A 16184-nucleotide genomic window follows, 5' to 3' on the forward strand; every position below is an offset into this window, starting at 1 on the left:
CACATCTCACTCCTAAACCATGACGGTGTATCTGCTGCTGTGGTGGCCTCGGCTCTTCTGGAAAAGCCCTCCACCCCATTTTGGAAGCTGGGGGCAGGGATTTGCCTCCATTCAGCTGTAAGAGCATTAGTGAGGTTTGTCAATAATATTGGGCAGTAAGGTCTGATTCACAGTCAGCTTTCCAGTTCATCCCAAAGGTGTTGGATAGGTTTGGTCAATATCCAAAATCTAATATTGTAATACAGTCTGGCCCAAATACTGTGATAAACAATAATATCATGATATTATTTCTTTTATTTGTCTCATGCACAGTAAGCACAGCAGTGAAATGAGGGTCAGACTTGGCAGCAACTGTGCAAACTGCAAAAAAAAGGAAGTATTTTTGATCTGATGAAAGATATCACATATGGCTCCACCTCATCCAGCCTGGTGCTGGATGAGGTGGAGGTCAGAGCTGTGTGCAGGTCGGAACAGGAACCTGTCTTCTCATAACGCACTGTCGGATAGAGCTGGAACAATCCATTTTTTTATTAATTGATTAATCGATTAACAGAAAAATATCCAGCAACTATTTTGGTAATTGATTCAATTACCATTTAAACCATTTCAAACAATATGCCAAACATTATCTGATCAGTGTTGTTCAGTTGATTCAAACACAGACTCTTCTGAGACTTTTTTCTATTCCAGTTTTATCAAATCCATTTTAACAAAAAGAAAATTACAATAAACATTTAAGTACACATTTAATTTTACTTAAGTTTTATTTTTGAGCTCAGTTTCATTTCATTTGTGTAAATAAACAGCCAATCACCAGCCTTATTAGATCTTGGTCCAAGCATGCTGTGTGCTGATTGGCTTACTGACACTGATGAGATTTACTCATTTACTCCTCAGGTGTTGAATGACAAAGCAGTTTTTGATCCTCAATATATCAAACAAATGTGCTCAGTCCATAAAAGTTTGGCACCCAGCCCTACAAATATGGGGATTTACTGCTCCTCTTTGTGGCAGTAAAGTTAATATCTTGCAAAATAAACAATTTGAATACACAAGTTAAGCTTGATTTTAACCTTTTCTTTGTTATTGTTTTCTAATAATCACAAAATAATCTGCAGGTTGGCTGCATCATTTATATCAGGTTAATTCTGGTAGATTAACTGCTCTCCTTTTATTTACAGCTTGAAACTGTGAGATTAATTCACAGTGATATATTCTTCTCATTTAAATTAAGATATTTGATAATGAATTGACTCTCAGTCCTTTCTGCTCCTCTAGGGCTCCCCAGGGCAGATCCCGGGACAAGACATGGATCTCTAAGCTCGTCCTCTCCATCCGTTTCCATTCGCTGCCTCCTGCTCGCCTGAGCCGCCTCTTCCACCCTGCTGTAGCGGTTTGGCTCAGACTCCTCTAAGGAAAGAAGAGGAAAAAACCCAAGTGGGAGGGTGTAGTAAACTTTCCCCAGCTGCTGTCCAGACACACACATGCTGCATTGCTGCCATTCCCCAAGCCCTGCTCCATCCATCCCTAGGGCACGGCCACTAGCTTGCTAGCGTGCTAGCACTTGGCACAGAAAGAAGGCCTGTCCCTGGGTATAAAAAAATACAAGCAGACTGTGTACACTTGGCTCTTTCTATTTTCTCCCTTTTCCGGGTCAACCAGCCTCATTCTCAGCAGGTGGGGCTCCTTAGTGTTTGGCTGTCATTCCCGCTGCTTTGAGCATTGGAGGATTGCTAGTAGCCAGCCAGAGGCAGACTGAGGAAGCCGGGGGGTTGTTAATCAGAGTCCAGGATGATGGAGCCCAGCATGGAGAACTGCCTGGCCCAGGTCCTGCAGAAGGACATGGGCCGACGGCTGCAGGTCGGACAAGAGATCATCGATTACATTCTGGACAAGGAGAAGTCTTACGACCTGGAGCAGGATCAGACGGCACTGGACAAGATGGTGGACGGCATCGCCAGCTCCTGGGTCAACTCCAGCAACTTTAAGGTAAACTCTATTCATGAGGCAGTAGAGCAGGGATTATGGGAAAGTGTTGGAACCTCTGCTGCAGATAAATACCTTTTTATGATTTCATATTTCCAATCTGTTTGAGACTAGTGTGCATTTCTGCACTCAGGCCTTTTTATCCTCAGTGAATAAGTCGTCACCCACTGAAAGTTCCTGTGTCCTGTGGACTGACTGACTCTCATTAATGGAAGAGCGAGTGTTTAGTTTTTCCTTCTGTTTATTAGGACGCGTCTGTCACGGCTCATTCAAAGGCTTCAGACTAACTTTGCTTTAAAGGTCCATATTTTGTCCGCTCCAAGGTTGGATGGTGGGTCCAGGTGGGCGGGGCTTGGGGTGTGGCTGAGGGTGGTGACTGCTTTGTTGTGACATCACAAAGTTCCAGAAGTCCTGACGGCTGGTTTTAAGGCTCAGTTTCTGAATACAGGCTGTGTGCATTTCTCTGTGGACTGAGGCTTTGATACTTTCACAGTATTAATATAGAACCTAGACCTGCTTTATAATCACAAACACATGGACATCTACCTTTAGACTCGATGGAGCTTTAACTGTCTCTGATTTAAAAATCAGTCAGTTAGATAAAGGCTGTTTTCAGGCGGAACAACTGTGTTACAGTGTGAGCACGTTGCTCTTTTCTTTCCTCTTTGTTTAGACAGCACTTCCATTTCATTGTGCAGCCATATAATGACCTCTGTTTAGTTTGACTGTTCATGTTCTCCGGCAGCTCAAGGCTCATAACATTATTGTTTCGCTCCAGTGTGGCTCACATTCTTCTTCTGTGATTGATTGTGCGTTATTGTGGAGTTCAATCTGGGGCAGTTTTATTTGACCCTGAGTCCTGATTACGTCAGCAGTTCTCTCAGTGCCCACCACAGGTTCCTCTGTCCTGACTGTGAGAACACATTGTTTACTAAAGCTCTGATTTCATGTGGGAATATGCTGCTTTCGCTCCGTGTGTGCCCAAAAATGTCAGAGCTCTCTGTCTGAACAAAGCTGGGCCTGCCCCTGATGCCCTACATACTGGAGCTCAGTGTTTTTTTCTCCTAGTCTTTGCAGTCTCGGGTCTGTGGTGCTAAGTTGTGCTTTCTGTGTGCTGCAGATTACCACAATTGCTGCACCCCTGTGTTTTTGCTCTCAGAAATCTGGCACAGACACATTGAAATGTAAGTTGAGGACATGGAGCAAGAGAGGGCTTAATTGGATCTGGCCTGGGTACAGCTCAGATGAAGGGGTGCTGGGAGGCCAGAGCTGGCAGATATGGGGCTTCTGACTGAGGAGTCAATACTTGATGTTGTAGACAAACCCCCCCACATTGTTCCAACAGTTTGTTTTATGTCTGCGTTTTATGATTCTTCACTGTTTCCTGTTGTAAGTACAGGTGGAAAACATGCGTCCTTTCTTGTAGAGGCTCATGTGAGTCAGTGTGGCGACCTGTCGGGAGCAGGTGAGACGTGTCCTCTTCGTCAGCCTCTCTCCGCTCAGCGGCTCTGTGTGGTGCTGCTGGGAGCCCACCACAGGCTGTATCCTCAGCACAGGCCAAGCCCATCACTTGGTAACTAATGTGGAAAGTATTTAGTTTGAGAGAGAGAGAGAAGGGGGTGGGGGTGATGGATTCATTCGCCATAAATGGAGGTTTGGGGGGGGGGGGGGGGCACCTCTAATACCAGGCAACTGTTTAAGGAAAAGAGCTTTACAGTCTGCAGTGTAGCATCCAGTCAAACAGTGTGCTTCCTTTACAACACGTACCTTTAGTGTTCAGATAAACAGTGGATTGTTACACAGTCTGTAGAGGGGAGCTGACTGCCCCCCCCCCTCCTCCTTGTACATCCTGGACCTTAGCATCGTGTCGAGTCTCCAGCAGGAGTGCATAGAGAGGACATTTTGCATTTGTATGTTGTTGCTTTTGGAAGTTTCAAACCTTTTGTGTTGAACATCACTATATGTTTGCATCTCAAGCTCAGCTAAATAAACAGCCAATCACCAGCCTTATTAGATCTTGGTCCGAGCATGCTGCATGGTGATTGGCTCATTGTTGCTGGTGAGATTAACTCATTTAATTCTTAAAAATCAAATGACAAGGCAGTTTTCCATCCTTAGTAGTATCAAACCCTTTGGTCGGTGGAAGTCTGTTCCCAGCTCTGAACAGAAGAGACTGTGAGGAGACTGAAACTCGTGGAAATACCTTTGTCTAAATGAGCAGAGAGCGTGAACGTCACTGGTTTCTGTTTCCAGGCTGTTTCAATTGTTTCTAAATGGAGCGATCTAATGATTCATTTACATACAGTGTGTGCACTGTGGATGGACAGCTCTTCATACAATTGTCATTTTTCCAGAGTGATCTCCCTCTGTGTGTCCGTCCAGCTCGGGCTGTGTCAAGCCACCGCCCACGTTTCAGCTGCTAAACTGACTCAGAACAAGACGGCGTACGCCTGATGATTGGCTCATTACGGAGGTGTGGTGCTGCGAAGGAAACACACTGAATCCACTCCGATAGTTGTGCAGATAATTGCAGCCTCTATATTTAGACTGGTAGTTGTGTTTTTTTTGTGTCTGCTTGACGAGTTTCCTTTGTCCTCCGGTACTATGTCACGCAGAGACCACGCCCCCCTCCTCCTGTGTGATCACATTCAGCACGCCTGGTCACATGCCTTTAATAAATCAGTTGCATTTTCATCACATTTTCTGCTGTTATCTGACCCGGCTCAGACGACACCACAGGACAACAAGCTTCAGTCCCCGGGCTAACGGCACTGACCCACTGCAGTGACGCAGGATTCAACAACAGAATCTTATGACCTCAGAACAAATAGACCATCAAATAAAAAGGGAGCTGCCTCCTCCGCAGGTCATTTATGACGAATGCGGTTCATCCTTTGACTTCAACAGAATATGATGAGGCCTTCCAGAGAATTAAATTAATCAGTCTCAGAAAACAAGACAGAATATTTTAGATTTAATCAACGTTTGACTCAGACGGGCTCCTGTGTGACAGAGCTCTCAGGTGGAGTCACTGCTGACAGATTTAGTGCTGAGTTTAACTCTGCAGACCACAAAACACCAGTAAACAAACAGTAAACAAGGAAGTGATTTGCACCCCCCCGCCCCCACCCCATTCCTCTGTTTTTTAACACCTTTCCCACCTCCAGGAGACCAGTTAGGCCTGTGTCAGGAAGCATCCATCATGTCCCCTCCTCCCTCCATCATTTTCATCTCTGCCCGTGCAGAGCTGAGCCCGGGAGCCGAGCTGGTTTCCTAACTACATAAATCCAGTCTGGCAGGACCAGTTTCCAGGTTGGTGAGCATTGAAGAGTGCTCAGACAACCTGGTGCCGCCTGCGGTGTTGTTCAGCCATGTCTGTGCGGAGCGGCCCGACGTTCACAGGACCAGGGCTGATGTACAGAGGCGTCTTCATATGAGGCTGTTTCTGAGTTCTGAAACTGCAGCAACACAAAGAAAATGAGCAGGGACAGAAGAGTCACGGCCTTTGGTTGGTGTCAGGATGTCGTGTCAGTGAGTCTGTGGGGGACAACTGACCTGCTGACATCATCAAAGACTGGACAGATGATTGGTGGTAAACACTGAGGCAGCTAAATGCTCGAGGGTGCGGCTGGATGACATCACTCATAAAAGTCTGTTCCTGTTGCCCGAGGCAGAATATAACGTCTCAACAGGACACTGAAGCAAACAAAGCAGCCGATGAAGGAAGGAGACGTTTGACATTCATCAGCTGTTAATGTGACTGTGGTCCACCTTCAGGATGAGAGGATGAGAGGATGAGAGGATGTCACTCTGACAATCAGTTGGGTTAAAGCTTTAACTTATTATCTCACTCTCAGTTTTTTTCTCTTACAAACAGAAATGTAGGGATGGTCAAGGTTTACGGCCCTGATTCCAATCAAGTCCTGTATTATTATTATTATTAGTATTATTATTATTATTAATGATAATAATAATAATAATAATAAACAAGACTGTGTTTAGAACTAGTACATGGCTGGAGTGCGTGTGTGTGTGTGTGTGTTTTAATGACAGCGACACAAACACAGGAGCCTCTGTAACCTTTGTCCAAACCTTTCTGCTGATACTTTGTATTAATCAACATTGAACAGCTGATTGTGTGTATGTACACACACACACATATGTATAGAAAGCCACAGCTGTCCTGTTGCAGAGCTCTGTATGAGGACACAGAGCTTGTGTGTAATGTTTGTCCAAGTGAAGGTTTAGATCCACTTCCTGTGGACTTTGGATCCCTGAACGGTCCCACGTTAAACGTTAATCCTGAACCAGGTTCTGTCAGTGAACCTGGTTATGAGAAACTATGAGTGAAGTATTAGTACTTCAGTTATGAATGAAACAACCAGCACCATGCATGTGTTGTGTTGTGGAGCATTTGTTTTGTGCAGCTGTGGTTCCATAGAGCTGTGTGATTCACTGATATAATGACATAATAATATAATAATATTTCATGATAAATAAACCAGATTGTATTTGTTGTTTGTTGCTGGTGTTGCTCTGATCGTGGTTTGGTTGTAGCTGAGCACAGTGCTGTTGTTAGGCTTGTTGTGTAACACTGAGTCATTGATCTAAACAGTAAATATATGTTTATCTGTCAGAACCTGAGTTGTGGGTCTTGTAGTGCAGACCACTGAAGTATGAGATTATATTACCTAAAGATTTAATTAAAGGCTGTTGAACTGTAAACCTTCATTTTGACTGCTACTGAAAAACAATATAAAATTCTACGAGGATAATAATAATTAATTTAGTTCTGATTGATCTTGAAATATTGTCACATGATTGTGCTGAAAAGAGAAAACAGTGTGAGCTGACGTTGTGTGGTCAGTGCATCAGCAGAAGGTGGAAGAGGAATCAGTTGTTCAGCTGCAGAATTCAACGTAGGTCAGTTTTAATGTTTGCTACAAAGACACATCTAACTTTCATGTAGATGTTTGAGGCTTTGTCCCAGCATGCTTTGCAGAGCGAACACATACACAGTGTTTACTTGACCTGCATGTTTCTGGAGCTGCTGGAGAAAAACCACAGAGTCAACATGTAAACTCCCGACAGGAAAACATGAACTCAAACTCAACATTCATTTAACAGGGAGGAGAAAATCTGTAAGGTCTAATTTTATATAATGAATCAAAACCACTTAGTTAGTTGGTTGGTTAGTTGTGTGATGTACAGTGAAGCTTTCTATCTGTGGTGGGTGTGAGTGCTGCAGGAATATAGAGCTGTGTGTGTGTGTGTGTGTGTGTGTGTGTGTGTGTGTGTGTGTGTACAGTGGAGCCAGCCTGGCAGCAGGGCTGCGCCATGTTGTTAATGACGCAGCAATGGTTAGAGAGGGAGCACTGGTGAGGAGGAGGAGAAGGAGGAGGAGGAGGTGGTGGAGGTGGTGGGGAGGAGGAGGAGTGCAGACAGTGGTGGATCTGATACTTGGAGGGACCAAGTTAAAGCACCTGGATCCAGACCAGCTGGTCTTTATCTCTGTTTTCTGTCCTGTTTCTCTCCGTCCATCTTTGTGCTCCTCTTGTCCTCTTGTCGTCCCCCCCCCCCCCCCCCCCCCCAAATTTTGTTTCCTCCCACTGGCTGCAGTCTCTCCCTGTGTATGTACAGATCTCACTGTGTATAGAAATGATTCCTCACCAGCAGCGGTAAATCCCTCCCACTGCTGCCAGTCTCACAGTCCGGTGGTGGGACACTTTGCTGCACTGACCTCAATCATAATCTGCTCTTATTTAATCTGCTCAACTCAAGGCTTTTTTTCCTTTTTCCTCAGTTAAGCTAATGTTTCCCTGCAGTGCCACATTTCAGCTGTTTTTTTTTTTTAAAATATATTTTAATTTTGTACTTGTTGGAGGGACAGGTCCTGGTCCAGGGAAAGACATGTTAAATTTGGTGTTGATCTGGTTAAAGGGACAGATCCATTTATTCTTGATCAGTTTCCTCAGAAAGGAGGAGGAGCTATATGTAAGTCTTTATTTTGCTACATAGCTAACGTTAGCATTAGCAGCTGTTTAGAAGAAATGTTGTGAGATCAGTATCAATCCGTCTCCAGAGGTGGAGACAAACACCAGTGGTAACTCTTGTCCCTATCACATCTTTCCTTCTACTGGTGTTAGCATGCTAACAGCTAGCTCCTGCCTGTATCAACCTGTCTCTTCACTTTCTGACACTGACTCAGTGTTGTGACTATTTCTGTCCCTTTCTCAGGAAGTGATGTTTGGATCTTGATGTGACGCCTCAGATGTATTAATGGTGTTGAGATCTGTGAGTTTAAACTGTGCAGACACAGATAATGGTCTGGATTTCACAGACTAGTCCAGGATTGTTTTGTTTTATTAAGTGTTATTGTAGTTTAATCTGCATATAGACAGATCTTTGTGAAGAAGGAATCGGTTGTTTCAGTCCACAAAAAAAACAAAACGTGACGATGACTCGCATGAAGCAGATTAATCTGTGAAGAACGTTGAAACGAAGAAGAAGAAGAAGAAGAAGAAGAAGAAGAAGTTCAGATGGTTTAGTAACAGTTGGGATAAATGTGGTGATGCAGCGTTAGAGGGAGGTTTTACTTTGTCGTCATGGTTCTTCAGTTCACCCCATTCAGGTCAAAGGTCAAACCCAGTCAGGTTGATTTAACTGAACTCACTGAATCAAAGACAAATGTGGCCTGGAAGTAAAATCAGACAGACCTCACTACAAACTTCATTATTAACAGTTTTGTTAAGCTTGTAAAATATTCAACACACTCCAGCACCTCAGTTCTGTTGTTGTGTCTCTGGATTAAAGCTAGAAAATCTGCGTGAAGGGAAAAGGAGAGTGATTGTAGGAAAATACAGAAATGGTACAGAGGTTTGTTTGTTTGTTTGTTTGTGCTGGCGTCTCTGAGCCAGAACCACAAGGCATTATGGGTACAAGGGGGTGGATGTGGGCGTGTGATAGCCAGGACTTTCCATCCTAGAAAAGCATCATGAACTGGAGGAAAGCTGTAGTCCAGACTGAGGCTCAGATTCCTGGGGGGGGGGGGGGGGTGAGTTGAAGAAGTGAATGAGTTGTGAATGAGTTGAAGAAGAGCAGGGAATACAGCGGCCATATCTCCCCGCCACCTCCACCATCAGGTGAGGTAGGTGAGGTAACACCTGAAGGTTTGTATACTCATGTAGTTCACTGACTTCCCAGTGCCCCCCCCCCCCCCCCCCCCAAAAAAAAAAAGACAGTGGAGGTCTGTCTGAGTAAAGACCCTGCAGGGATCAATCAGCTGACCGTCAGTTATGTTTTCATCACAACACTGACTGTGTGTGTGTGTGTGTGTGTGTGTGTGTGTGTGTGTGTGTGTGTGTGTGTGTGTGTGTGTGTGTGTGTGTGTGTGTGTGTGTGTGTCTCTTACCTCTCAGCTCTTCTACTGCTGCGTCACTCTGTCTGCACCCCCCCCCCCCCCATTTTCTGTTAAATCTCTGCTGGCTTAGAAAACGAGCAGAAGATGAAGTGATCAGCTACATGTTTGTGAATTTAACACGCTTCAGTCATGATGGTGACTTACTGCACGGAAACACAACCTGCACCACATTCAGATCTGTGGTCGAGCATGAACAGGAGTCACTCCACCATCCACTGATGATTATTATACATCATCTGAGCCTCAGTGAGTACTTTACCCGGACGGCCTCGGCCTCGTGCACTGTGCACTGTGTGTGCTCAGCAACCTGTCAGTGATGTTGTCGTTGCAGCTTCCTGTCCTCTGGTGTCGTAACCAGGCGCGTGGCCTCTTCCTTCCTGATGTCAGACAACCACAGCCTCTCCTCCAGCGACTGGGTCAGTCCTGCCCCGGCAGAGGGGACACTGGCTCCTCCTCCCTGAGGAATGAAGTTGACAGTCAACACAGACCAGTCCACCCCGGTGTGACCTGTTTACCTCCTGTTAGACTGTAATACTTGTTTTCCACATCTCCCTTCTAGTTTATTGATAAAGCAACATATTGATAGAAAACAGACACAGAGTTGAACCCGAAGAGCTTCATATCAGGAGGGTTCTGTGTTCGAACTGCAGACAGCTGGTTTCCTCTGGCTTCCTCCCTGTCAGAGTGAATGGTTGTTTGTCTCCATGTGTCAGCTCTGTGATAGACTGGTGACGTGTCCAGGTGTCGCACCTTGCACCACCAGTGTCATCTGGGATTGGCTGCAGCCTCCTGCGACCATAAAAGGATAAGCAGTATAGCTAATGAATGAATGAATGTCATCACACTGCATTAACAATACATCCTGTTTAACCAATCAGAGAACTATGCTGTGTTCTGATTGGTCAGTCTCCACTACACTGACATAACGTGCAGACTAAGTATTGGTGGACATGTTAACGACGCTCGTCTGGGTCTGCAGGTCCAGGAAAGCTGGTCAGAAGCTAAAACACTGCACAGTGGTTTATAATGAGACATGATCAACCGTTTGTTTATGAGAAATCTGCTGTTACAGTTCATAAGGAATCTCACAGGAACAAGTGCTTACATGTATTTGATTAACACATGTTGTTGCTGTTGTTGTGTTGCTGCAGAAGTTGAGCTCAGTGAACTCAGTTTTTAATGCACTTCTGTTGTTGGAAAGTCACATATTTGTAGGTCAGTGAGTGAAGTTACTTCAGTGACAGTGGCCTGCTCCTCTGACTCCTCCTGGCACCTGCACAGGTACACGTCGCCCTCCGAGCGTGCGATGAGACAACAGCCCAGTAGGACTCTGTTTTCCACTGGAGCACTAACATTGTGTCATGTTATCAGTGAGGCGCTTTGTTCTGCTGAGTCAGCAGAGCCCAGGAAGGAAGCTGCAGAGAGGATGGTACAGCTGATGTGCTGTCATGGTCCAGAGTGAGCACTGTGGGCCACAGAAACCACAAACGTCCTGACTGCCTTCATATCACAGGGAAACAGGCTGAGGCAGATGAACAGTTAGCTACATGCTAGCTAGCAGCTAACAGAGCATTTATTGCAGTCAGCTGTTGTTATGATTCTGTCATATCATCAGTTTGTTTACTTTATAATATATGTATAACTGAATAAAGGAGATGTGATTATTTGAATCCAACATGAATCATCTTTCACCTGCTTTATTATCAACAGTCTGGACTCTGTTGATTTGACACAGTGATTTGTTGATGAGTGAATTCCAATATAGCAGATTTTAGAGAAACACTCAAAGAAACCAAATCCTGCAAGGTTGGATGTTGGGTCCAGGTGGGCGGTGACTGCTTTGTTGTGACATCACAAAGTTCCAGAAGTCCTGACGGCTGGTTTTAAGGCTCAATTTCTGAACCTGCTTTATAATCACAAACGCATGAACATCTACATTTAGACTGTGTGGAGCTTTAAGTGTTGATGTGAACAGTTGTTTCACCTGTACGTAATGTACAGTGGTCACTATGAAACACGAGCAGTCAACAGATTCTCCTCCTCACAGGTGACGTGTTTCCTCTGAGTGATGTCGCCTGGAAACACAAACCACATGACTCCTGCGAGCTGCCTCGCTACTGTTCTCCTCCCACAACAAGCCCTGTCTTTGTTCATGATTAGTTGGGATTTGATTTTCATAATTAAAGCGCTCATCTGATACTCTGAAATAAGGAGGTAATTTGAGCAGCTGTCTGTTAAAAAAGGCCGGTTGCTAACAAGAGACTAAATGAGACGACAGAGGTTGTTGGGGACGTTAAACGTCCAACATGAAACCGACCCCCTCACCAGTCCACCTTTACAGCCTCACTGTGTTTCTACAAACTGTCACTAACTCTGTCAGAGGAAAGGCTTCTGTAGAAGAGCTCAGAGCTGAATCAGACTAAAGGCTGAAGGTTAGTGGTGGTGACGGTGAAGTCATGTGACCGTGGTGTCGTTGGTTTAGAGCCTAACATGAGCTTTTTACTGCTGCTGGTTGTGTTTAGGCTTCAAACATCAGAAAGTGGAGTCATTAGTGAAGATGATCCTCCTGAACCAAACCTGTCAGGGTCAGAAACTGTTGCTGATTTTCTCTAATCATCCAAAACATAGCGGAGGAATCCTATTGGCTGTTAGTGGAGGGAACCAGGTGATGATGACGTCAGGGATGGTCAGCCCTGCAGCTCAGTGTTGTTACCACAGTATGGTGAAGGTATACAAAACTGCACATTACAAATTAAAACAGCATTTACTCTAATGCATCACACAAGACAACAAACATTTTAATGACTTATTTTGTTAGTTTTTAAAAACTGTTTGCTCAGAATCTTTGCATTGTGACAGCAGGAAAGTTCTGATCAATAACATGATGAGATCGTATCATCACTGTCATTTCACTGTCACTGATATGAATCTAGATTTATATGTAGGTGACAGAACCTGAAGAGCAGAGCCATATACTGTCACACAACACACATGGTGTTTCATAAAATGTTGTTCTGATACATGTGTGAAAGATTGATAATAAACTTTATCCGTCGAGCACCTCGACACAGTGACAGTGTTGATGTTGTTGGTCTCACACTGTCTGACAGTCGTTAATGTGGAGACGTCTGTTTGATTCGCTCTGTATTTGCAGAAATGGTTCTCAGCTCCTCTTCGTCCCAGTAAACCACCGGTAAACACGTGTCTGACCTCTCTGTGACCCTCCCCTCTCTGTGACCTCTGACAGTCCCACACTAACTACCACTCCTGTGCCGTAGAGTCACCATGACGACCTGAGTCAGCTGTCAACACATTAGTTTGCTGCCACTTGGACTCAGACTGTTGTTGTCCAGCAGAGTGACGTCCTCCTCCATCCTGTTGGCGGCGCCATGTCAGGGTCTGTCTGACACACTCAGACTCAAAGACTGACCCTCAGCCCACAGACATGCTCGTGTTTTACTATGTTCATGGGGTCTGACATCTTTGTAGGGACCAGAATACAGATTTTAGGGTCTGTGTTTTCTGCAGTGTGGTCAGTGGCTGCTGCTGTTTTTAGTCCTCCACCCGTGGTGAATGGGACTCATGAGCGCCTCGGCTCACGTCACTGCCTGTCCCGTGGTCGGCCACATCTCTACCTCTAGGACACAGCGGGAGTCTTGGGTTAAAGAACAGTTTGTCTGATTCTGCTTCCTTGTTTACGTTTCAGTCTCTTTTCCTTTTCTACCATCTGACAGAAACTATCTCCAGGACCGTCTGGATGTTGTCTGTGCCACAGGCAGAGCGGGTCAGTCTGTCTGGAGTCTGGCGGCTGTGGAGGCTGCAGCTCCTGTATTCAGCTGCGTTTCATCACACAGGGTCTGATGCGTTCTGGCTGAGGCTACAAACACATGCAGTATGAAGACATTTTACCACGTTAGTGGAAGAGGGAGAAAGCCTGGAGGTGTCCATGGTCATCAGCCTCATCATTACAGCCTCACATCCTGCAGACAGGACAGTGACAAAGCTCCAGCATCAGTCATCAGTCTGCAGCAGAGTTTGACCATTGCTGGTGTGGAGACCAGTGAAAGCTGAATTCAGAGCAAAGTTTCAAAGCTGAACATTTTTTATTTATTAATGGTCACAGTGGTGACACTGTCGTGATTTACTGGAAACACTTGTACAGCACAAACTCACTGCAGCCAGCTTCTATTCTGTCGTCTGTTCGCTCACACACAGACACTGGGGCAGTCTCCACCCCCACCCCCAACACCACCCCCAACACCACCTGACAGATGCTGTGTGACTGTTTATTTATAGACGACAAATTAAAGGAGGAACCGGATGATGTGAATCAATCATACCCATCATATCAATGAATCAATACCGTTGCCACTTCTGTCAGGATCTGAGCACTACAGGTATTAGGGCTGTCACCTTTCAGCCAGAGGACCTGACGCATATCACACACATAGACACCATATGATACCAAACCATGATGACCTTTAAGGAGGTCTGACGCTCCTGGTGCCTTCACTTCATCACGGCGAGCAGGTGAGACTCAGACGTGTTGTTGTTGTCGAGCAGTTGGTGCAAACATCATCTTTGTTGGTAACACTTCCACAAACTGTCTCACGATAATCTGATGAACACGACCGTCTGAGTCGTCACAGTCTGAATATTTGTTTCCCTCATGTTTGAACAGGTGTGTAAAGTGACAGTCAGGGCGTTCTGCAGTTTACAGTTATATGTGGCGGATTTTGAGACAACGGTTCTTTTTTTTCCAGAAGGAAGTAGAATAAAGCAGCCTCTCAGTTTGAGTCCGTGGATCATTTACCAGCTGATCTGTGTGAGCTGGTTCAAAGCTCCACAATGTTCATTTAATGGCTGCAGTTGTGATATAATAGAAACTGTGAAAAGATGCATGAAGACTGAAGTGAAGAGCCAGGTAAGAGTCTGCGCCTCAAAGACGGTGATGGATGTTTGACATGGACACAGAGGAGCTGCATTATTTGTACTGCAATGTAGAGCTAATTTATAATTAATATAGAAATCACAACACAAAGTTACTTATGTGCTTTATTGTTAGTGTTTTCAGTGTGAACCACAGAGTCAGAGACAGACAGAGACAGAGACAGAGTCAGAGACAGACAGAGTCAGAGACAGAGACAAAGACAAAGACAAAGACAGAGACAGATAGAGACAAAGACAAAGACAGAGACAGATAGAGACCGAGACAAAGACAGACAGAGTCAGAGTTAGATTCAGAGACAAAGACAGAGTCGGAGACAAAGACAAAGACAGACAGTCAGTTAGATTCAGAGACAAAGACAAAGACAGACAGAGTCGGAGACAGAGTCAGAGACAGAGACAAAGACAAAGACGGAGTTAGAGACAAAGACAGATGGAGACAGACAGAGACAGAGTTAGATTCAGAGATAAAGACAAAGACAGACAGAGTCAGAGTTAGAGACAGAGTCAGAGACGGAGACAGAGACGGAGACAAAGACAGATCGAGACAGAATCAGAGACAAAGACAGACGGAGACAGAGTCAGAGATGGAGACAAAGACAGATGGAGACAGAGTCAGAGACGGAGACAAAGACAGCGTTAGAGACAAAGACAGATGGAGACAGACAAAGACAGAGTTAGAGACAAAGACAGACAGAGTCGGAGTCAGAGACGGAGACAAAGACAGATGGAGACAGACAGAGACAGAGTTAGAGACAGAGGTGTATCAGTTTCAGTTTGTCTGGAGGAGAATCTTCTTATTTCAGTGTTTTCTCTGCAGCCAGTCGGCCATGAATGTCTTTGGAGGGAGTGAACTGTAACAGACTAGTGTGTATTGGTGTACATTGGTGTGTATTAGTGTGTATTGGTGTGTATTAGTGTGTATTGGTGTGTATTAGTGTGTATTGGTGTACATTGGTGTACATTGGTGTGTATCAGTGTGTATTGGTGTGTATTAGTGTGTATTGGTGTGTATTAGTGTGTATTGGTGTACATTGGTGTGTATTAGTGTGTATTGGTGTACATTGGTGTGTATTAGTGTGTATTAGTGTGTATTGGTGTGTATTGGTGTGTATTAGTGTGTATTGGTGTGTATTAGTGTGTATTGGTGTGTATTAGTGTGTATTAGTGTGTATTGGTGTACATTGGTGTGTATTGGTGTACATTGGTGTGTATTGGTGTACATTGGTGTGTATTGGTGTACATTGGTGTACATTGGTGTGTATTAGTGTGTATTGGTGTGTATTAGTGTGTATTGGTGTGTATTGGTGTGTATTGGTGTGTATTGGTGTACATTGGTGTACATTGGTGTGTATTAGTGTGTATTGGTGTGTATTGGTGTGTATTAGTGTGTATTGATGTGTATTAGTGTGTATTGGTGTACATTGGTGTGTATTGGTGTGTATTGGTGTGTATTGGTGTACATTGGTGTGTATTAGTGTGTATTGGTGTGTATTAGTGTACATTGGTGTGTATTAGTGTACATTGGTGTGTATTAGTGTGTATTGGTGTGTATTAGTGTGTATTGGTGTACCTCGCTGTGTATTGGTGTGTATTGGTGTACATTGATGTGTATTGGTGTGTATTGGTGTGTATTAGTGTACCTCGTGTGTATTGGTGTGTATGAGTGTACCTCGTGTGTATTGGTGTGTATGGGTGTACCTCGTGTGTATTGGTGTGTATGGGTGTACCTCGGTGTACATTGGTGTGCATTAGTGTGTATTAGTGTGTATTGGTGTGTATGAGTGTGTATTGGTGTACATTGGTGTGTATTGGTGTGTATTGGTGTGTA

At 44.6% G+C, this 16184-nt stretch overlaps 1 protein-coding gene across 1 annotated transcript in view; it reads left to right on the top strand.

Annotated features, from left to right (window-relative positions):
• The window catches only part of clasp1a (cytoplasmic linker associated protein 1a), a 68788-nt gene that overhangs the window by 2705 nt on the left and 49899 nt on the right, over positions 1 to 16184 (top strand). The window contains exon 2 of the mRNA XM_071472471.1: positions 1279 to 1989. Within this exon, the coding sequence (XP_071328572.1) occupies positions 1792 to 1989 (198 nt within the window). The 5' untranslated portion in view covers positions 1279 to 1791. The remainder of the gene's footprint in view (positions 1 to 1278; positions 1990 to 16184) is intronic.

The sequence above is a fragment of the Trachinotus anak genome, unplaced genomic scaffold, assembly GCF_046630095.1.
Source record: "Trachinotus anak isolate AG129_WGS33_773 ecotype Australia unplaced genomic scaffold, CSIRO_AGI_Tana_v1 ptg000039l, whole genome shotgun sequence".
NCBI classification, from domain to species: Eukaryota; Metazoa; Chordata; class Actinopteri; order Carangiformes; family Carangidae; genus Trachinotus; species Trachinotus anak.